At 33.1% G+C, this 23,441-nt stretch overlaps 2 protein-coding genes across 5 annotated transcripts in view; both read left to right on the top strand.

The window, feature by feature from the left end:
- Nca (neurocalcin homolog) overlaps nucleotides 1-23,441 on the top strand; it is a 199,552-nt gene that overhangs the window by 131,369 nt on the left and 44,742 nt on the right. The window lies entirely within an intron of this gene.
- LOC138943107 (neuronal calcium sensor 2) overlaps nucleotides 1-23,441 on the top strand; it is a 166,475-nt gene that overhangs the window by 130,968 nt on the left and 12,066 nt on the right. For all 3 annotated transcript variants that reach the window (XM_070313636.1, XM_070313635.1, XM_070313634.1), the window contains exons 3-5: nucleotides 6,032-6,150; nucleotides 9,695-9,838; nucleotides 21,634-21,762. In XM_070313636.1, coding sequence (XP_070169737.1) covers nucleotides 6,040-6,150; nucleotides 9,695-9,838; nucleotides 21,634-21,762 — 384 coding nt within the window. In that variant the 5' untranslated portion in view covers nucleotides 6,032-6,039. The remainder of the gene's footprint in view (nucleotides 1-6,031; nucleotides 6,151-9,694; nucleotides 9,839-21,633; nucleotides 21,763-23,441) is intronic.

Here is a 23,441-nt window from a genome sequence, read left to right as displayed (position 1 = left end):
CAGCGGAGATAATACCGCGAGTACAATAAAGCCACGGCCATTGGAGGAACAACGGGGCGAAAAACAAAGGGAATCGCATTCGCGTAATAAACATGGACGCCGTTTTCCCATACTTCTATAGATATAGATATATGCACGCGAATTTATGTCGCGCTCATCTCCACGATGATGACAATAACGCGCGATGCATGTGATGTCAATGCAATCGTCGATATGTGCACAGCCGGAGGTTCCGCTGTTAATTCTTTGTGGTCGTCGATGCTAAGAGACGCGAAACGATCGGTTGCACGATAGTTACGCTACAAACATTTCACACGTCAGCCTGCAAATGCATTATGATAGTATAGATGCTCCGTGGCAACATCTCGTTACTCACGCAAGAGATGAATGATCGCAACGTGTTTTGTGAAACGCAGCGGCGATTGCAAGTTGCTGTCGCGAATTTCGCCGTGACATTTCGATGACGAAATTAATATTTGATATATACATATATTGCGTTTTTAGAATTTTTCAATATGATGAGAAATTTAATTGCGCATGAAATTAATCGTTTAATATTTTTATTATATGAAGAAGTCGTAAACGAAGTTATCTCTTTTTGGATGTAATTTTTTTCACCATATTTTCATGTCAAATTTTTCATTGTCGTCTCTCTCGTGCATCATGGCATTTTATGAAATTTTAATGAAAATTTATTTGAGATTAAAGTACTTTGGGGAAATGACTCTCGAGCTAATTTCTCTTCATCAATTCCCCTCATAATAAAGGAGTTAATAGAATTGTTATATTGAATGACTTCAGAGTAATAATGAATAATCGTTATGAAAGAGCGGGATTATTGCATTTGACTTTAACAACTTTATTTTTTCTTAAATAATGAATATAATTGTTGAAATGTGCTCTTAATCATCTCTGAAAGCAATAGAACCGTGGGGACAAATATGTTGATTCTGTAATAATAATTTCATTTAATTACCGAGTTCTCGAGCAGCAAATGGAGCAGAGAAGTAAGAAGCAAATTCATTAGCAATTATAATTTTCCTCTTCCTTTTTCTCTGCCAATTTCTGAAATCTTAGATCAACTTCTTTCCAACATGTTATTTGCTAGAAATTATTTTACTTCTGTTAAAAAGAAATATTATGACAAAATACAGCAAAGGCAAGCGTGTATTTTTGTTTCATTCTTCAGTAATAGTTTTAATTAAGAATGTTTTGGCTGTACAATAATAGCAAAAAATTGTTTAAAAAAAAAAAACATATCTCTTACGTTTATACTGTTTGAAAAATCAAATAAATAAATCCGGATTATAAAAAGAAATTAAAACATCACAAAATAATATGATTTTTAACGTCTTCGTAAATTAAAATATTTGTAATTAATATTTTTCTTAATTTATGACAAAAACTTTTAATCGTGAATATCCCCTGAAATCAACTACAGGTAACTAAAAAAAACAAGCAATTTGTAGAAAAAGAGAAAGAGAGAGAGAGAGACATAATATTTTTCTACAATTTTTAGTAAATAACTTTTAAATGAATAAGTGGATTTAAATGGAAGTTTTGTATAAGTATTTATTAGAGTTTTTTTTAATATATGAAAATTTTTATTTTGTTGGGAATATTTTTTTCTTGTCAAATTTGTCAATAATTGTTACAATACGTGATTTTAAGAATCAATAGTAACTTTAAACTTAAATAATTTCCAAATCATTAAGGGAATTGTGCTCAGATTTTGCACAGATACTTAGAAGAAATATTAGAACAATCTACGCAATTTTCATACTTTTGTCTATTTTGACATATGATACGTACATCCTGATAAGCTTTACAAATATATTTTAAAGACATTAGTACTGACATAATTTTTTCTCTCTCTCGGACGAAAGTTTTTTAACTCATTTATCGAAGTTCTTGTAAAGATCAAGCAATAAGAACACAAGAAAGAAGTGCATTAGCAACTATAATCTCTCCCTCGTCTAGAACACGACCGATAAATTTTTTCTGGTGGGATTCTGGGGTTGGTTTCACCTTACCGTTAAAACTTTCAAGCAACGAAAACTTCCTACGGGATGAGAATTAATATACAGCGAATGCGCGTGTAATTTCTCTTAGCAATAGTTTCAAGTGTTCGCTTGAGGAACGGCGATAATTTCTTCGCAAGCGAAGAGAACTTTAAAGCTACCTGGCAAAAGAACCGCGCGCTCGTCGACCACGGAGCATTAACTCGAGTGGTAGTTTGCCATGTAGAATAATCAACGATCTCCCCCCGAAACTCGGGCACGTACGTACGTACATACTCGTGTGACGACCCCTCCGTTAATCTTCATCCGCGTGCTTAATCTTGTAAATAGCCGGGCGCGACTTCATCGATGTTTCGAAGGCGGCGACGCAGTGTCTGAAGGGGGAGGGGGACGTTAATTACGTTTACGTGTTTTGCATATTGACTCGCGACAATGCCACAGAAGTGTCTCGCCGTTACAGAATAAAATGCGACGGTACCTGGGAACCATTAAATTGTTCTCGACTAGTCTACCGCGAACGAGTATCGTTCTCAAATCAGTCACGAGCACAGCCGTTTTCTTCCTCCATCAACGATCCGGCACTCCGATATTCCACTCGGAGTGTGTCCTTCTCAAAATTCCAACTGCACATCGACCATCGTTCATTACATTATTCGCGATGTCAATGTTAGCGCGACTAATATCCGCAGACAAGGGATTCGTGGGTGTTACAAAGAGGATCGAAATTGCCAAATGGTCTCTTGTTATCTATTTGCACACTCTTGGAATTAATCCATCACAATCCTTAAACTGTCCTAAATAACTACTCGCTGCATATTGAACCTTGACATTAAAGCAATTAGCATTCTTCATTCCTCTTTAGTATTTGCATTCGCGTCCAGTTATCTGACAGTGATAAAATGCTCCGTACATGCAGATATTGCCCTTTAAAAATCTTGGCACACGATGTAAGAGTTAAATATTTCACTCGTGCTTTACTTTTGGATATGGAAGAGCGTTTATCGGTTCTTGTAATTTTTATTTGTGCTTTTATCGAAAATTCAATAGTCACTGCGGCGGTAGAAAAAATAACGCGATATTATTCTACGTGAGTCAGCGTGATATCGGATATACGTTTCTGACTGCGTATGAAGTTATTTTTTACCCAGGTTATTCGGATTTATAATTAGATACGCGGCTAAAATTATTTCCTAGTCATTTGCGTAATTTTAGTCGCGTTTAATTATAAATCTCTTTGTCGGAAATGGACCGAGACTACCCACAAAGGGTAACTTCTATATTATGATATTGAATCCATCTCGGTAAGAGCGACACATTTTCCTTCCTTTGATACTAAGGTCAAATTTCCTCTTCGACTAATTTCGTGACGACAAAAACATGAAATTATATTGCAACTATAAAATTAAAGGGAAAAGTAAATACAACAAAATTCATAAGTTAAAAGGAAAAGATGTTTACAAGCTTTTATTTCAATGTATTTAATATATTTGTAGAATACACCCTATATTTAACAAATCGAGAAAACATATGATAATTATTTAGAGAGAAAAGATATATAGAAATATAAATATAATTTATAAAAATCTTCGAGGAATATAAAAGATGATATATTATAAGGAGATTACTGGTCCAATTAATAAGAGCAAACATTAAGATTAATATACATATAGGGTGCGGAGAAAACACTGAGATCCTAAAATATCTCGAAGAGAATAGGTTTTGGAGGAATATTACATGCAAAAGTTTTTGGGTCTCGAAAAAGCTATCTGACTGGTCAAATAAATTTTGGGCCCGGGATCTAGTTTAGGCCCAATAAGGCTCAAGTCGATCTTTTCAAGTAGGGACCCATATTTTTTATCGCGGATTTAGGTTCAGAACACGATTTTACATCTAGCTGATAAATATTTGGATCCGAGGCGCCTTTTGTTTTGGGTCCAATGAGGCCCAAATTAAGTTTTTCGATAAAAATTCTTATTTTTCATTGCGTGTCGCATCTACATCTCTTGGGTCCAAAAGGGGCTTTGGATCCAAATGTTTGTCGACTATGTCAGATGTAAAAACGTATCCTAAACCTAAATCCGATAAAAGATCTGGGTCCCTACTTGAAAAAATCGACTTGTGTTTTACTAGTCTCAAACAGATCTCGGGTCCAAAATCTAGTTGACCAATCAGATAACTCTTTCAATATCTAAAATCTTTGTATTTAACATTTTCCTCCAAAACTTATTCTCTTTGAGATATTTTAGAGTCTCGGTATTTTTACGCACCTTGTATATTGAAAAATTATTGCAAAATAAATTTAATAATTTATTGCAGTCAAGTGAACTAAATAAAATCTCCGATAAAATATTTTCAACCGTTTTTATTATACAGAAGAGGTTAATTTTAATTCTGAGAGTTATCGAAAGATAACCTGTTTGTTTATTCTTCTTAAAACGTGCATGTGTATGCGTATAGCGTAAGTCATTGTCATTCCGATCACGCGTTCGGTTTCGATATCCTGCCAGTTAAAGCACCGTCGAGTTTTGGGGCCTAACAGTGCAATCGATGAGCGTGTGTTGCGTGTATTATGTGCATTATTATGAACATTGCGTGCATGCGTGCGTGCCTCGATATATGACATCAGGAAAGTTGCGTACGGCTTCTTACCACGTAACGAGAACTTCCGTGCGGTTGTTATCGAGATCGCTCGGTTTCATACCGCCTTACAAGACTGCTGCACGAAGCATCAATTATATGCATTTTCACGAAATCTCTTGCGAGAAATCTGCTAGTCTTGGGGATATCCATCGTTCTAATAGCATATTATGAACAAAAATGGACTTTTAATGCCTAGTTTCTCTTTTCCGGAAAAAAATTAAAAGTCTATATCGAAAAAAAAATTCTCCTTTTCCTCTAAGAAAGATTAATGCATTAAAATTCCACCTTGCTCGTGAGCGAAACGCTGGTGAGGTAATTAACGCAAGTAATATTTTTTTCAAAGAAACAAGATATTTTCTCATTAATTCTCATCAGAAACATGGAATTTGTCGCGTATGTAACTTATAAAGAAATACAATTTTAGAATTCTAATCATTTTCTTACTATAATTCACACGCTATTGTTAAATTTCTAATGCATTAATTGTTAAATAATTTAACATATTAATTTTTTCTTATTTATTATTTAATGTTTTACTAAAACAGAATTTTTTAAAATAATTTCGTGTGTATACTGATTTTGTACGCGATTTACAATTATAAACACAAAACATAATAAAATCGATAACACGTAAAAATAAAATATTTAAAATACTTTTACGTATACAATAAATATTTATATTTATATTATATTTGATAGTATTTTATAAATGTTAATTTAGAAAAATATTTACGATATCAACTTCATTATTATAATAATTTGACGAAATATATTTTAACCTGCTATAATAGCTAAATATTAAAATTACTAAAAAGAAAATACGTCTTCAGAATTTTGTGAAAAGATTGATAATATCTATTGCTATTGAGTATGCAAATGTTTTCTCTGGTAAAATATAGACTAGGAAAGTAAAATAAAAGATTAGAGAAAAAGAGGGCAAGGGCATCCAACTGGATGTCTAACTTATTTTGCGGATTTATGACTTGTATGTCTAATGCCACTGACATAAATTCTCCTATTAATATGCGCTGCACGCGATGATGACTGACTGATTGACTCATGTCAGACTCGTCGCGAAAGTTTTATCATGCTTGCGAAAATCATGTTGATGGAATGAAATCGGTGATCTTGACACACAAAAGTTTGACATTGAAATTTTGCAAATCTTTTATAAAAGATACACAATGATGTTAGTGCTTCAAATATGGAATAAAATGGCGTAATAAATAAACTTAATTTTTAGAGAAATTAGATTAATTGCGTAAATCAATAATTTTTTTTTTATTGCGCTTTCCAAAAATATTTTCATTTCTTTATTTACTCTATCATTAAACGTTTGTTCTTACGAAATATTTTATTAATTGTTGTAGGTATCAAAATGGGTTGTTTTGGGAGCAAAGACAAGTTGAGCAAGGAAGATATGGACTTCCTCAAGTCGCACACCCGATACGACGAAGCCACTATAAAGGAATGGTACAAAGGTTTTAAAGTGAGTATTAATTGTTATGAGATGTGTGTATTGGTGGCAAATTAAATTAAATATTTTGCTGAAGATATAATCAGTTTTTTATTTTGCGTTTTGATTTTATGTGTTTCATAATGAGTTCAATTGATTCATTGTAATCTTATTGTATAAAGATTTATTAAAAACGAAGGTCTAAAAGAGATATATGCATACATAAAAAATAGTATTAATTTATATTAATAAATCTCATTGAGAAGAAGAGTATAAATTTATATTGATAGATTTTCTAAATATATGTATAAATATGAATATCCTTGGTTAAATCATAATTTTTTATTAAAAGAGAATAATAACTACCATTATTTAATAACGGATTACGTTTGTGTTTATTAAAAAATCAAGATAAATAGAAATTTTCAAAATTAACAGATTTATAAAGGCAGACGTAAATAAAATCTACGCGAGTACATTAATAAATACTGAATCCGTAATACGTGATAGTTGCGAGTAAATAAAGCAGCTCCACTCGTATCCGCAATTATGCCACATTAAACAGACTGCGATATTTCATGAGCCTGCGCAGCCAGACGCGAAAAAGCGGCTCTCTAGGAAATTTTCCCTCATAAAGAAGCTGAGTAGTGGTAATATACGAACTCATACGAAACGGTTATGAAACTTCATAAATCAGAATCTGCGCGGTTAAATCACGACCGGTAAATTTATCCGTTCGTAGCTCATTCCGTCAGTCAAGAAACCTTAAAGTTGGGTTTAAATATAACAGTATTTTTAAAGGTATTCTTAACACGTTTCGCAATAGATTGCGCTATGAGATTTTCTTTGTGAAATTTGATCATAATAAACATAGTAAATTTGAGCTTTACATGGGATAGATTTTCAATTTTTTTTTTAAATTCAAAAGATTTATTTAACTTTTCTTATAGCATTTGACTGTATTTATCTAATCATAGGTTTCAATGCCTTCTATTGTTATTAATAATTAAAGTAATATGTGATTAATAATTGATATATTGGGGCGATGAGTGGCTTAGAGCGTTGAGTCGCGGGCTGACAAGTGCCACGTCCCAGGTTCGATTCCGCTCGGATCTCATCCCACCATATACCTCTTTATAGAAGAGAAGGAGGAATGACAGAGAAGGAAAGAAGGATAAAAAGGGGGGGAATAGGAAGGAGACAAAAAGAGGGTTAGGAGTTAGGAACAAGGGAGAAGAGCGAAAAGAGAAAAAGATAGGAAAGCTATGTGTGTTTAGAAGTGTTAGAGATAAGAGCATAAGGATGAAGGAGGAAAGGGAGCGTGAGGAGCAAAGGGGAAGAGCAAGAGAGAGGGAAAAGGAAAGCGGTGTAGTAAAGCGTTGTGTAAAGCGTTAGGTTAGGTGTAGGAGCGTTAGTTGTAAGAGCGGAAATGTAAGAAAATGAAATATATTTGGAAATTTGTAAAGTGTAAGAGTATAAAATTGCAACCCCATTGGGGAGTCAATAAAGATATATACATACATACATAATTGATGTATCATTAATATATTATGACGTAATATATCGCACGCCGAGAGAGTCAATCATGTGATATGATTCCGAAAGCTAATTTCATACAATATTCATTTATGTATTCCGTACGGCAATTATTAATTTATTCATCAGATATTTGATCCGTTCTATGCGAACGTGACTTATTTAGGCACATTTCCGCAGTGAACATTATATATATAATGTGTTCTAAATATACATACTCGATAAATTCAAACGTATCGTATACATGATAGATTTGATGACATTATTAGATCTTTATAAGAATATTATTTTCTTAACATGATACAATATGACAGTGTGTGCGTGTTTACAGAGTTGGGAAATAATGTATTATAAAGTATTTTGAAAAAGTAATTTTTATGAGGTTTATATATATATATAAAACAAATAAAAAATAATACATTATATTATTGGAACGTATATAAATTATAGAAATTTCATCGCATTCATGCGATAACATATTCTCCGAAAATATTATATCACACAATAAAATCTTGTGAATGTTTAAAATCAAAGAGAATCGATTATAATTTTCAAATACTGGTAGCGTCAAGTATTTTTAGAGAAAACCTGTTGGGAAAGTCTCGTGAATTGGATTTCAGACGTATCTCTCTACGGGATGAATCAATCTCGATTACAAAGCTTCGGGAAGATCCGATTCACACGCGCGAGTGAATAGAGACGTTCTCGCGGAAGCTGCCAATACCGCGGAAAAGTAGCGCACGTACTTTCTAAGGCAATTTAACTGGGCATGAAGCCGAGAATTCAGTGTGGCGTCTGAAACGAACTAATTAAACTAAGCGGAGTCATTAATGGACGTTCCGCAAGCCAGTCGTGTTTCAGTTCAGTTGTTTCGCGCGATGCACGATCAATCGCGCACAAATTTAAAATAAATAGTGACCGATTATATGAACGCGTATCGATCTAGTAGAGAAATTTCCGCGATTGCGAAAGATTGAGAAATATCGCAGAGATGATTCAATGTAGCGTCGTTCGCTCGCATCTTCTAAAAATGTCAAGACCAATGATATTTACATTAAGAATATACGTATCATATGTTAAAACAGACAAAAGTGTGAAAATTTCGTAGACTGTTCTGAGTATCTGTGCTAGATTAGCACAATTCTCTTAACGATTTGGAAATTATTTAAGTTTATAGTTACTATTTATCCTTATGGAAAATCGTGTGTTGTAGCACGTATTGACAAATTTGACAAGGAAAAAAAAAATTGTAAATGAATAAAAATGTTTTGCATATATTAAGAAAACTTTAATAAATATTTATACAAAACTTCATTTAATTCCACTTACTCGTTTAAAAGTTATTTATTAAAAATTCTAGAAAAATATTTCTCTCTCTCTCTCTCTCTCTTTCTACAAATTACTCGTTTTGTTTTTTTGTTTCTTGCAGTTGATTTCAGGGAGTACTTACGATCAAAAGTTTTTGTCATAAATTAAGAAAAATAATAATTACAACTATTTTCTTTTACGAAGACATTAAAAACCATATTATTTTGTGATACTTCAATTCTTTTTATAATCCGGATTTATTTATTTAATTTTTCAAACAGTATAAACGTAAGAAATATATATATTTTTTTTATTTTAACAGTTTTTTGCTACTATTGTACAGCCAAAATATCCTTAAGGCCAATAATCTGACACCAAAAAGATCGAACCAAAGGAACGCGATTTCTTTTTCAAAATCTCTTTCTTAACTAACAAGACAAACACGTATCGCCTAATCGATTTTTCGGGAGAGTAAAAGTTACATTTTAGTAAAATCGTTAAATTTAGATGTAATGTAATTTTAGCTATGAATATTTTTACTACGAGAGACAGAATTATATTTAATAAGTCTTATACTAAATTTATAGAGAACATATATCCTTAATGCGAATATTTCATCTATTGATTTTATTTTTGGCAAAGTCTTCATATATTATATAAATTTTTGCATCTCTCATTAAAAATTCTAATAACTTGAGAATTCACAATATCGCGTTTCTTTTTAATGTTACAGCAAGACTGTCCTAACGGCAGGTTAACGCCGGCGAAATTCGTCGATATGTACAAAATGTTCTTCCCGTCCGGCAACGCGGAGGAATTCTGCGATCATGTTTTCCGCACATTCGACATGGATAAGAATGGCTACATTGATTTTAAGGTGAGTTCTTCGAGCTTTTTACAGCGTTTTGAAATTACGCAGGCTGCTGTAATGAACCGTGTAATGACTCTATCATGCTTTCGCGACAGATTTTCCAAAGATACGTCGTGCGACCGTACTCGTCGCACGTCGATTATTCCGCGTGATTAAATACGATTGTCGGCAACGAAATTGACGCTTGATTGATTCGAAGAAATGCTACAATACTTTCGTCGAGATTGCTCTTCTACGATGTGAAAATATCATCCACCCAAAATTTAGACGGATACACAAAATTCGCGAATATTGGAAAAATTTAACGAAAATCTAGTCCGTGTCGCGAGAAAAAAAAAACATAGCCAAACGTATAGAAGAAGACGTCTAATGCGGTAAAATACGGGATTATCGTCTTGGCAAGGAAGTGCAAAAGAACGAACATATTACATCCGATTATATTCGCTCGATAAATGCGACGAGGTAAATCTTTTCGAGATTTTTAAATCGTGTATTCTTCTTCACATGGTTTTGTCCGTAATTGAAGATTTATATTCTTGAATATCCGAATTAAAATTTGAATCGTTATTAACGCTACACTTGGATATGTCAAGTACAATCGGCATCATTTTCCTTAGTAGTTCCATCTCATTTCGTATAATCGCGCGATTCTATACGAAACTCAGAATTCTCTGAGAGAAGTGCTTTTCAAGATGTCGCGTCGCCTTGAGTTTCTAAGCATAGCTAGCGAATATTCTCGGTCGATTCCGATGTTCTCTGGTAATTTAATACGATTCGCCAAAGATTACAACGCGTCATGTTCGCCAACCGGCGAATAGCTATTTGACATCTGACCCGAATACGCCGGATAAAATTCGCAGCTTTGTCTAACGTCGCGCTTTGCGAAGTGGTTTTGCATCGCATCGTTGATCAAAGCCTCGCTAGAGGTATACTACAGTATTCGCCACAGAAAGGCATCGACTTTGCAGCTACCATCGTCGCGTCAAGGATCGACCTTGCCTTCTCGTGGTCAAAGTTCACCCCCTTTGCTGTGTAATTTTTGATATCGGAATAGCTAGCGCTATTCTTGATGCGATCCACATAATTAATCATGAAAGCTGCAGAGGGATGCAACGTATACATATTAATATATTAATGTCTCGCTGTAATTTTTCGTATCTTTTAGAAATAATTTCAATGTTAAGTTAATTCATAAAATATATAAGATAGGCGTATAAAAAATTGTGTAGAAATCCGCGATTTTATTAATTTCAGAATTATCGTAAAAGAGATTCTAAAAATAATAACGGTTATATTTATCATAGGAAAATGTCGCATTGCGACAATTTCAATTTTATATGCTCCACAAAGTGTATTAGAAATGCATTTCGTCTAATGAAATTATTGGGATAAGCTATCGTCGAGCATATTTTATATTAATGTGTAGAGTACTTTCTCGATTACTTATAGAGAGAGAGAGAGAGAGAGAGAGAGAGAGACACAGACAGACAGATATAATATTTTTCTATAATTTTTAATAAGTAACTTTTAAACGAGTAAGTGGATCTAAATCAAGTTCTGCACAAATATCTATTAGAGATTTCTTAATACATGCGAAAACTTTTATTTTGCTGGCAATGTTGTTTTCCTTGTCAAATTTATCAATAAGTGTTACAATATGCGATTTTCCATACGAATCAATACTAACTTCAGACTTAAATAATTTGCCAATCGAGAATTGTGCTCAGATACTCAGAAGAAATAGTAGAACGGTCTACGGTAAGTTTTCATGCTTTTGTCAGTGTTTTGGCATATGACACATACATTCTTAAATTAAGTCTATCAACGTCGATATGTAATAGATGTAGGCCAGATGCAGATGCAATCTGCCTCGCGGCTATATCTTATGCGGTTGCACGATAGTTAAGAAATTTCGTGCTTCCGTGAGACGGTAAGGTATCAACAAAACTTCACCGATATGAGAGCTTCATTGTAAGCTGAAGTTCTCTCTCTCTCTCTCTCTTCCCTCCCTCTCTCTTTCTCTCTTTATGTACAACATACTTATGTTACCTTCAACCATCTATTATTCCGGCGTTCATCCCGCGGTTTATGAATAAACCAGGGTTGGGAAAGTTACTTTATAAAAGTAACTCGTTACCGTTACCGTTATTTTTTCTAAAAAGTAACTCGTTACCGTTACTCGTTACTAATTTTAAAAAGTAACTCGTTACCGTTACAGTTACTAAAAAGTAACGAGTCGTTACAATTTCCGTTACTTTTTTACAATACAAACTAATAAATTATTTTGCATAAGAAAAACTTTTAAAAAATTGTAAGCAAGATTTCATTCAAGGTTTATTACAAAATAAATGATTAAATTTTATCGAAATTCTTTATTAATTTTTAATAAAATTTGTTGCTCCATAGTATCATCATTTAAATGCCCTCTTTGTGGTGTTAATACAGAGCCACCGATGCTAAACATTCTTTCTACAGATGCACTGCTTGGTAGAGCTGTATTATATTTAATAAAAAGTTTTTTAAGTTTTGGATAGTCGTTTAACATTTCTATATTACAATTATTTGATTTTAAAAACCGTTGCAATTCTTCTTGTTCAGATTCATTTTGCACCGTTTTTTGCTCAAAAATGAAAAAATCATCGTGATCGTCAGATTTTCCAGCTTTTGAAGAATTTTCAGTCGATCGGATTCCCAATAAATCCTCCAAGTAATTTTCAGCACGTTTTCTTTTTTCTCCGGTTAACGAGTTTAACTTAAATTTTGGATGTAAACATGCTGCTATTATTAATTCTTTTGTTTCAAATATTGTAAGAAATCTAAAATCAAATATAGTAAATTAAGTGACATTGTTTTATTGAAATTAATACTTTTGAATCAATAGTTTAAAATAAAATAATATTTTTCAATTAAATCCTTATTTAAAATTAAATAACATATGTATTAATCAAATTAATAAGTTATCTTTTATTTAAACCTTGCTGAATAGCTTCAACTAATGAATGGCAATCTATAAGGTCAGATTTATTGAGATTTTCTAATTTTCGTTGCAAGGTACTTAGAACTGGTAGTAAATGAGAGCTCTGCTTTTCCGAAAAGATAAAGCTCTCATTGGATATCGCGCGTCGCGTCATCGCACTGGTCTGCAAGAGCCATAAGTTGACCAATCACATTCAAGCATTTTTACAACATAATAAGAATGCTAATTGGTCGATTTGCTTACGGCTTTACGGTTAAGATAAAAATTTTATCACGCACAATAGCAAGAATAATATCTTAAATAAATCAAAAAATTTGAAAAAAGTAACGATAAAAGTAACTGTTAAATTCGTTACTCGTTACCGAAAAATGTAACAAAGTTACTTTTTCCGTTACAAATAAAATTTGTAACGCCATTACCGTTACAGTTACCGAAAAAAAGTAACTGTAACGGTAACGGCGTTACAAGTAACGCGTTACTTCCCAACCCTGGAATAAACCTACAACCTAATAGTTTGATACTTCTCGCGATTGTATTGTGTCGCTGTCAATATTATCCGTTAAGAGACATTTGTGGAATCTGGTAGAATAGCTGAAAATATATGTGAGCTTCGCCGAGATAAGCATACACCAGGTTAGGCACACGTGCCGACACAATAGTTTTCATTCGATTCTCGTCATCGTATCGACACGAATGGCAGCCTATAATAACCGGACAAAGACCCGCTCTTCCTTCTATGGACGCTATCCCTTCATCGCGTCTCCGCTTGAGATATAATAATATCAGTTACGTGTCGCTCGTTTTTCTTCGGAGAAAACCCGAACAAAGTCGTCGTCCGAGTTTAATCCTCGTGATATCGGCTGAATATAGGGAAAACTTTCCTCGATATGGCGTCTTCCACCAGACGTCGCCGCAAGAGCCTATAGTGATAACGGCAATAATAAGCAATGGAATTTATGGCAAGAATGTGCCCTTTTCTTCTCTTCCTGGGCGAGAAAATATTATACGTACATATTGACGTTGATCAAATTGATATTGGCAAATTAGAGACGAAATCTGTTTTTCTGTTTGCTATCATTTCGTCAAATATTATAGTTGATCTTTTTCTTTATTGTTTAAAGTAATTTGAAATCCCTGAAGTTCTTATCTTTTTATATTGTTTAGCTAGCACGAATAGAAAAAATTATATTTTTATTTATTTTGTTTTTATGTTTTCTAGCACTTTGTATATATTACTTTAGAATACTGTATGTGTGTTTTAAAATAAAAATTAGATTACACATATACATTTTGTAGAGTTATGATTAAAAGGTCTAGATGACGAATGAAAAAACGCAGGATTTCTTGTCAAATGATTCTGAAAGTTTTTTTTTATTATTCTATACAAAATGTAATTTTTGATGGCGAAACTTTTTTTATATCTATATAATTATATATATAATTATATATTAAACTTATCCGATATTTGTGTGGAAGGAACAATGAACTAATTCGAATGGCTAGCACATTAAAGAGCTATTAGAGGTTTAGCTAGAGAACTATATATCGATAGATTAAACTTTATTTTCCGAACATTTCCGGCGAAATAATGATAAATGATGGACGCGGATCAACTATCTCTCTTGCAACTTTCCTTATTTACGAAGGACTCGAGCTCCATACACATTTATCGCTCTCTTCAGACAGTATCTGAAATCTCGAGAATCAAAAGCATTCTGTCCCGTGTAAAAAGTGCTCTGCATTCACTCAACCAATGCTGTATTCAAATGTACTACTAGCGATACGATAAATGTTCTTTAGTTTCAAGACATTGATATATTTTCCTATTTTTCTTTTTTGAGCATCCGAGCTTAAACGGCATCTTCTGCGTTTCCGCCGAATGCTACTCGTATGATATTAAATTCGTCTATGCATAGTTTTTCATATATGGCATATGTATTCAAGAGGTAGTATTTTCCGTTTCTTAATATTACATAAGAATTTTTTTTATTCATCCATATATAATACACGTATTTTAAAAAAGATATAGAACTTAAATCTCTTCCAATCGAAAATCAAATATAACGATTCATAGAAAAATAACATTGGTCAACAAAATGAGACCTTTTTCTTGGCTTATTGAAACCTATTTTTGGTAGATTTTTTAGCGCTGATTACGAATCTGGCCGCAAAAATGGCGTAACACAAGTCAAGTTTTTGGGAAAACCTCAGTCAAAATTGCTAAAATGAGCATTTCTAATACTTTTGCGTGAGTTGTATCTTTTAATGGGGACGTGCTCCAGAAAGTAGCGACAATTCAAAATGAAACTCATGATTTATATTTTATGATAAAAATGCCAAAAGTCCAAGATAGAAAAGGTTTTCCTGAAAAAGACGTTTGCCTGATCAGTCATCACAAATCACGTGTTGAAATTTCAAAATCAAAAATAGAGGATCCAAAATGGCAGATCAAATTATATTTGATCTTATACAGCATCTATCGCTCTTTGTTACGAATGGCGTTGCAGTTCCTCTATTATTTGAGAATTCGCGACGATTTCGAGGAGAATGCAAACTTTGTTCATGCCTTTGCCCTGACGAAAGCTTTTGACGTATAATTGCACTGTTGCACTCGAATGCACTGTTTGGGGCTGAAAGTTAAGTCGCTAAAAACTTAGCACGGAAGTTAATCTTGAAAGGATATCTCGAAAACAGGGGTGACTTTAATTATTTCTTTTTCGTATAAGTAATCATTAGCATTTATTTTATCTTAATATTGAGACAGATCGTGATATCTTAATAATTTTGTCGGACCGGAGTTAATTTCTCCTTGAAAAAATTCAACTTGCTCTTGTCTGCCTTTTTTTTTTCATAACTCAAAACTTCAACTTGCTTGTCTGCCTTTTCTTCATAGCTCTTGCTTAGTTAGTGTATGGAGTTACAAAATTAATTAAAATTGAGTTCGTCGTAAAAACAAGTTAAAGAACAGAATATATTGCTATTGTGTCTTTCTTTCAGAATTATCATTTTTATTTACTTATGTTATTATTTTCAAAAGAAGCTTAAGCAAATTGTTAATATTATTTATTCTTACATAATCAGAGAGAATATAAGTTAAAAAACTACAAGGTGTACACCGTTAAACTGAAAATATTTTTTATTTATGTTACACATTTACGATAATGTTAACGATTTTTATTTAATTATTTCCTTTATGACATTTATATGTAAAACTAAGCTTAACTTTACTGTAGAAAAAATACGCACTTCATAACTAATGCAGGAAGAAAGTATACGTTTTATAAAAAACTTTACTGGACTTTTCTATTGGACCTTAGATCACGAACAAACTTGATTTTTTCTTGTTTCTTAGAGGGCACTTGATCGCAATTTTTCAGTGGTTACATTTATTAAAGCCCATCAGGCAGCACGAAAATTCATTTTAAAAGTCTGTTTCTATTGTTTGAATGAATCGCGTTTCTCAACAATTATATTGCACAGTTCACTTTAAAGATGTATGTGCCGAAACATTGATAAAAGCATGAAAACTTCGTAGACTATTTCTTCTGAGTATCTATGCAAAACCTGAGCACAATTCTCAACGGTTTGGAAATTATTTAAGTTTAAAGTTATTATTGATTCTTATGGAAAATCACGTATTGTAGCACTTATGGTATTAACAAATTTGACAAGAAAAAAACATTGCTACCGAAATAAAAATTTTCATATATTAAGGAAACTCTAATAAATATCTATACAAAACTTCATTTAAATCCACTTAATCGTTTAAAAATAATTTATTAAAAATTGTAGGAAAATATTATCTCTCTCTCTCTCTCTCTCTCTCTCTCTCTCTCTCTCTCTCTCTCTCTCTCTCTCTCTTTCTGCAAATTACTTGTTCTTTTTTTTTGTTTCTTGTAATTGATTTCAGAGGGTATTCACGATCAAAAGTTTTTGTCATAAATTAGGAAAAATATTAATTACAACTATTTTCTTTTACGAGGACGTTAAAAACCATATTATTTTATGATACTTTAATTATTTTTATAATCCGAATTTATTTATTTGATTTTTCAAATAATATAAATGTAAGAAATATGTTTGCTGTTTTTTATTTTGACAATTTTTTGCTATTATTGTACATTTTGCTGTTATTATTATACATAGTCAAAACATCTTTGTTTGATGTAAAAACCGCTTGCTTTTGAAAACAATAATATCAACTTCGAGATTCTTGAGTCGCTTGTTTTCGAGATAGTAAGACACTCGAAGAGCCAAAAAAACTTTATCTTAATTAAATGACCACCGAGTACGCGACTTGTGCTTCAGATTGTTTGAAGTCAAACAAGTGATGCGAAAATATCTTGAATTTTTCATATTGCTTTCTGACAAATTTTTATACGTAAATAGAAAGCTATTTAAAAGCGTTTTAATCTGTAATATTAAGTGACTTAGCAACTAAATATTAAATTGCAAATCTATTAAAGGAAATCTCTCTACCGAAAATATTTTGCTACGTTTATGCAAATATGAAATATTGATCTTTGATATTATTATAGAATATTATTGTGATTTTCATACACATAATAAAACTTATCTTATTCATTTATCGTTCAAAGTTTCATTGTTAAACTTTTCCGATCGCCCATTTGCTTTTAAAATAATGGTTAATAAAGCTGAAATATCAAAAAACTCGTTATGAACTTCCAGCGACGATAAAATTGATACGTAAACCGGGAAATGATGTGTAACATAAACTAATCTAATGATTGGAAAAATTGCACAAGCTTCTACGTCTTGATTTCCTTTCTTTTGACTTTTTGAATAATCATTTATTAACGTAAATGACGTAGAGACTCACGACCAGTGGCATATGTCTTTTCTCACCTCTATATTCCTGATCTGCCTGAATTAAACATATCGTGTACAGTTCTATAAATGCAGAAATTGTTGTTATCTGATATCAATTTTTAAAAGATGAATTTTTATAAAGAATCATAAAAGGAGGACTTTGCAAAATTTCAGACAAATTGCTTGTACAAATGATTTATAAGAAATTATATTTAATGATATATTATCTGAATGATCGTAGAGAATAATTTTTAGTAGAGTTTAGAAAGTAGAAATTATACTGAAGTAAAAGATAATTTTCTAAGCAATAAAACAATTTTATCGATAAATATAATAATAGACATTTAAAAATATTTTTCTTATATTAAAGATGAGCTTATAAAATGTCAGAAAATACGTGGAATTATTAATTATATTAATTATTTTACTAATTATATTTAAGATAGTTTCAAGATTTCTAATCAAGAAAAAGAATTTAGGTAAATATGCATATTAGGTTACACCTCACCGATGACTTTGACCTTGACATATGTTGTCAAGGACATGACCCTGAGTAACTTTTCCTTATAACTTAACCGGCGGTCTCTTATAGTTTCTGAAATATTTAAAGTTATAATTTCACAATTTTAATGATTTCTCTATTATAAAATAAAGAAAAATAAAGATCGTTTACATTGTATTTACGTAGATCAAACGTGAAAAAAATGTTTCTTTACATTTCCAGAGACGAAGCTCTTTGGATTTTTTTACTTTCCACGCAAAGCGAGGTTCAACCTAAACCTATGTGTATAGTTTTCTTATAGTGGAGCCCACTGCGTCTACGCATATACTTTGCCATCCACATAACAATTGTAGGGTGGATTTTACTTTGCTTTGTAAAGTATATCCGTGCACACAGTGGGTTCCGCTTCCCCTACGGGGGGCTTCACTTCCGGGAGATATAACCTAACCTAAACCAACTTTTAATTTTAAATCAGAAATAGGTTTGGGTTAGGTTATATCTTCCGGAAGTGCATATACTTTCTCATCCATGCAACAATTGTGGGGCGGACTATCTCTCTGTCTTTATATTATTACCCAAATGTTAACTTTAAATATCTCAGAAACTATAAGAGACCGCCGGTTAAGTTATAAGGAAAAGTTACTCAGAGTCATGTCTTTGACAACATATGTCAAGGTCAAAGTCATCGGTGAGGTGTAACCTAATATACATATTTACCAAAATTTAATATTAAGATATATCAAAAATTATGGTAAATATAGTAAATATGGTAAATATGGTAAATATGGTAAATATGCATAAAAGGTTATACCTCACTAATTTTATCGCCACTTAGATATGTTGTAGAGAAGGTTCTTCTAAACAATTCGCCGCAAGAAAAAAGTGGGGGAAAGCATTCGTTTAGAAGATGTGACAAATTAAAGTTTCACAGTTTTAACGCATTTCCTCGGGTATTATAAAGTAATATTAGGAAAAGTGAAGTTTGTGTACGTTGTATTTGTTGTAGGGTAGACATGGAAAAGATATCTGTTTACATTTACGGGATAGGTACGTGATCACAGATATTTTGTCAATAATCGGTTTCATCTATTTCTCATAGTTCGTTAACAGCTTTCAATATGCGACTACATGAATTTTTGAATCATATCTTCAATTTTACTTTTAAAACTGAAAATGGATTTGGGTTAGGTTATATCTTCCGAAAGTGAAGCCCCCCGTAGGGAGGGCGGAATCCACTGCGTCCACACATATACTTTACAACGCGAAGCGAGGTTAAATTGTTGTGTGGATGAAAAAGTATATGCGTGGATGCAGTGGGTTCCACCGTTCCCTACGAGAGGGCTCCACTTCCGGAAGATATAACCTAACCCAAATCTATTTCTGATTTAAAACTAAAATTTGGTTTTGATTACGTTATATAATCCATCTATGATCCTGTATCTATCTCGTAAATGTAAACAAAAAAAAAATTTCCTACGTCCTCTACAAGAAATGAAATGTACACAAATATCACTGTTCCTAATTTTATTTTACATATTTATTAAAATTATAAAATATATTATACTAAAATTTTTTTTGTGCATATATTACATGAATGTATATGAATGTATCCATATACAATTACTCTAAATAATATATTTGTTATTAAATTCGCAATTTTCTCGAGGCATTCGATGACACAGTCGTTTTATGCAATCAAAATGGCCGTCTTGAATGTCGATTCGAGAAATTCTCATTCGGAAAATCCTCACTCCTAGAGAAACCACTTGACTCCACTCTCAAACATTCGCGTCGCTTTCATTCCCACGAGCATAATGTCCGCCAGGCCGGTTAATGGCATCACAAAGATGTTTTCTTTCCTCGGTACGAGTCGCCGTTCCTCCCGTAATGTCAGAGCTCTTCTCGGACCCTTTCGCGAGCTTCGCAGGTAAGCTGCATCTAAAATACGTGCGAGCCTAAGGCTAGTCGGAGAGGAGAAAAAGCTCTATGCATCTCTCTCTCTCTCTCTCTCTCTCTCTCTCTCTCTCGTTCCTTTTCCTTCATTGAAGTCAATACGAGAAGTGACGACACTTCAGAGGTCAGGAAGAGCAAAGAGCCAGCTTTCGCTCTCCATCGTTCGCTATATATCCCCATTCTACGAAACCCTCGTCTCGTTTGTCTACCTCGGGCGGCAGGTGACCCAGTTTTCCGCCTGGAACATACTACTCTCTAACGACTCGGTAGTGCTCGAAAGGTATCGGCCTGAAGCGAGGATACCCGACAAATTCGCTTGACGCGCGATCACTACCGCCATTGTGTTCGCCGAATCACGACCGCGAGCTTTTACGCTTACGAGATTTTGCCGCGGTAAATGCGCGCCGGAGAAGCTTAGGCTCGTAAAAAGGAGCCGTAACTTCTACACAATGTATCCGTCGATGACGCGAGATGATTGATAGCGTATCTTTGGAAGATACGATCGTGAAGACAGAATTGTTGACGAGACAGACGAGACGATTATAGTCGTTTTTACTGCTTAAGTTTTATAGCAAGATTTGTCGAAGTAATAAAAAAATCCGTCTTTAAATGACGATGCGATAAAATTAGAACATTCAATATACGAAGTTATCGGACGTAACAAAATGATATTCATCGCGCACTCTTTTCGGTAAATCTTCGAAAAACCCATCTATATAAAATAATAGGTAAGAATACCCAATTCTTATGTATTTTTGCCTCCTGAACACGAATATGAAATTTAAAAATGGCGGTCGGACTCGCAAATCTAAGAAAAACGCAAAAATCCAACCAAACACGGGTAAACCTTCGGAAAATCCATCTATATGAAATAATGGGTAAAAATACCCAATTCTTATGTATTTTTGCCTCCTGAACACGAATATGAAACTTAAAAATGGCGGTCGGACTCGCAAATCGAAGAGAAACGCAAAAACCAAACGCGGAAATTCAACTCATGTTCGAGGGATGCATTTTTATTAGTAATAATTCACCCCTGAGATATAGGTTTGGGTTAGGTCATATCTTGCGGAAGTGGAGCCCCCCTGTAGAGGGGGCGGAACCCACTGTGTACACTTCCACGCAATAATTATGGGATGGACTTCGCTTCGCGTTGTAAAGTATATGCGTGGACACAATGGGTTCCGCCTCATATATATATAGATATATATTTTAATTTTAACAGTTTTTTGCTACTATTGTACAGTCAAAACATTCTTAACACGGACTCTCGATCTCGATTCTTTTGTTAGGAATATCTTACCCGATTTTATTGTGTGCTGAGAAATATTGTGTTTCAAACGAAGGATTATTTTTCGGGGTTTCGGCAGAGATTCTTGAATTATGACTGTTCTCTTTTTAAAGCGTGTTATAAATACATCTTGGGGGAAACATAGATTTTTATTTCGCACAATAGAGAAATGTTTCTTTGCGGGGTAAATAAAAGTTTCGATATCGCACGCTGTTACTGATATAGGATACCATCGGCTTTTGTTGCAGGAATTCCTATTGGCAATCGACGTAACGTCCAGCGGTACACCGGAAGAAAAACTGAAATGGGCGTTCCGTATGTACGATGTTGATGGCAACGGCGTTATCGATATGCAAGAAATGACGAAGATCGTCCAGGTACTGCGCTTCATGAATAATGCATGCGCTTCGATTTCTCTCCACTTGGTTGCACTCGACCGCGACTCTTTCGATGGAACACAGAACTTTTTTTTTTTTTTTTTTTTTTTTAAATCACTCGACGTCAGAGTACTGCCGGCACGATTAATCAATGAGAGAGTGAGCGATTTGATATAATATTCATATATAATATATTCATATATGCGGCACGAATCCTGCCTTTTTTCCCTGTCGTATACATATATACAAGTTTATATTTTACTGCACGACGCGTGTATAATCTCGCTACGTTTCTCTCAAGTTAATAAAAAATGTGTAATGTATGTATAAAAAACGTACACACGACATGAATTCGTGTTATGAATCTTAACGGAATTAATTTTCTCTTATTATATTTGCTAATGTAACGAGATATAACGCGAATATAATATATTCAAGAAATTCTAAAGCCTTGAATTCGGTCGAACAAGTCGATTCGTACGACGGTTAATTAACGCGCATCTGCAAACTGGCAGGATTATAAATCAACGCTGTTTTTCTGCGTCCATTTGGCGCATCCCTGCAGAGTTCTTATGTGCATTGAGTGGCGTATGCAGCGTATATATTACAGACGCGCTAATATTTCATGAACACCACGCGAGAACAGATGTCGACGTAGTCGCATGGCTATTTCACTTGACGTCGTGCATTTCCCAGAAATGCCAGAAGCGAAGCTTCGTTAAATACAGCTGTCGCGTCTCATTTTTAAATAAGTAATTAAAGTTCGCGGTGACCTGGCGAACGGTAAACGAGACGAGCGGAATTTTCTCATGAAACCTTGCATAATGAATTTCTGTTAAGAGATCGTGATCTGCATTCCTCGCATGGAAATTCGATCTTTATAATGTTTAAACAACGCAACGTGAAGTTCTACGATTCAATCGTGTAAAATGCTATTTTTCAAGTTTAACTCTCACTAATCCCGTCGCGGTTACATAAGTGTCAACGAAAGGAAATTATTTTAATGTATTACAGTAGAATTTTAATCGTGGCCAAAAAATAAAATAAAAAAAGTCATTGACAAAAGAGTCTAAGTTTTTTTTAAACGTGCAAGATAATCTAAGAATATGTCAATTTTTCATTACCGATATATTTTATATGAGAAACGGAATTATTCTGCGAAATATGATAAAATGCAGGGACGAGATGTCGTATCTTATAAAAGAATATTATTACACCATTATATATTTTACTTTACCTTTTAATGTACTATTTCATTATTTTTTCAAGTCAATTTTTATCAGGCATACATGTTTGTATGATAAAATTCTATTCTCATTGCAACAATATAACTAGAATTGACAAATTTATACAAGAAATGGAATAAAATATTTGACACAAATTATAATAAAAGTAATAAAAGATAATATTGATAACGTCGATTTCTTCGTCGATATATTAATATAAAATTTTCCCTTAATACGATTTTAGAATGACATGTTATCAACTTTAAAATGTCAAACATAAATATTTTTTTTTAATGAATATGCTTAATTTGGACAAAATTCCGATAACTTTGGCGCCACGTTTTGAATATGAGTTGCGAAGACAACTTTTTGACGAGGAACATAGGAAAAATAATAAAAAAAAAATTCTAGGATCAATAGTTTGCAAGATAAAGCAATAATATGAATATTTTA

The sequence above is a fragment of the Polyergus mexicanus genome, unplaced genomic scaffold (assembly GCF_030449975.1).
Source record: "Polyergus mexicanus isolate NDT 795.1 unplaced genomic scaffold, iyPolMexi1.0 SCAF_25, whole genome shotgun sequence".
In the NCBI taxonomy this organism is placed as follows: domain Eukaryota; kingdom Metazoa; phylum Arthropoda; class Insecta; order Hymenoptera; family Formicidae; genus Polyergus; species Polyergus mexicanus.
This window is presented reverse-complemented; position numbering and strand designations above follow the sequence as displayed.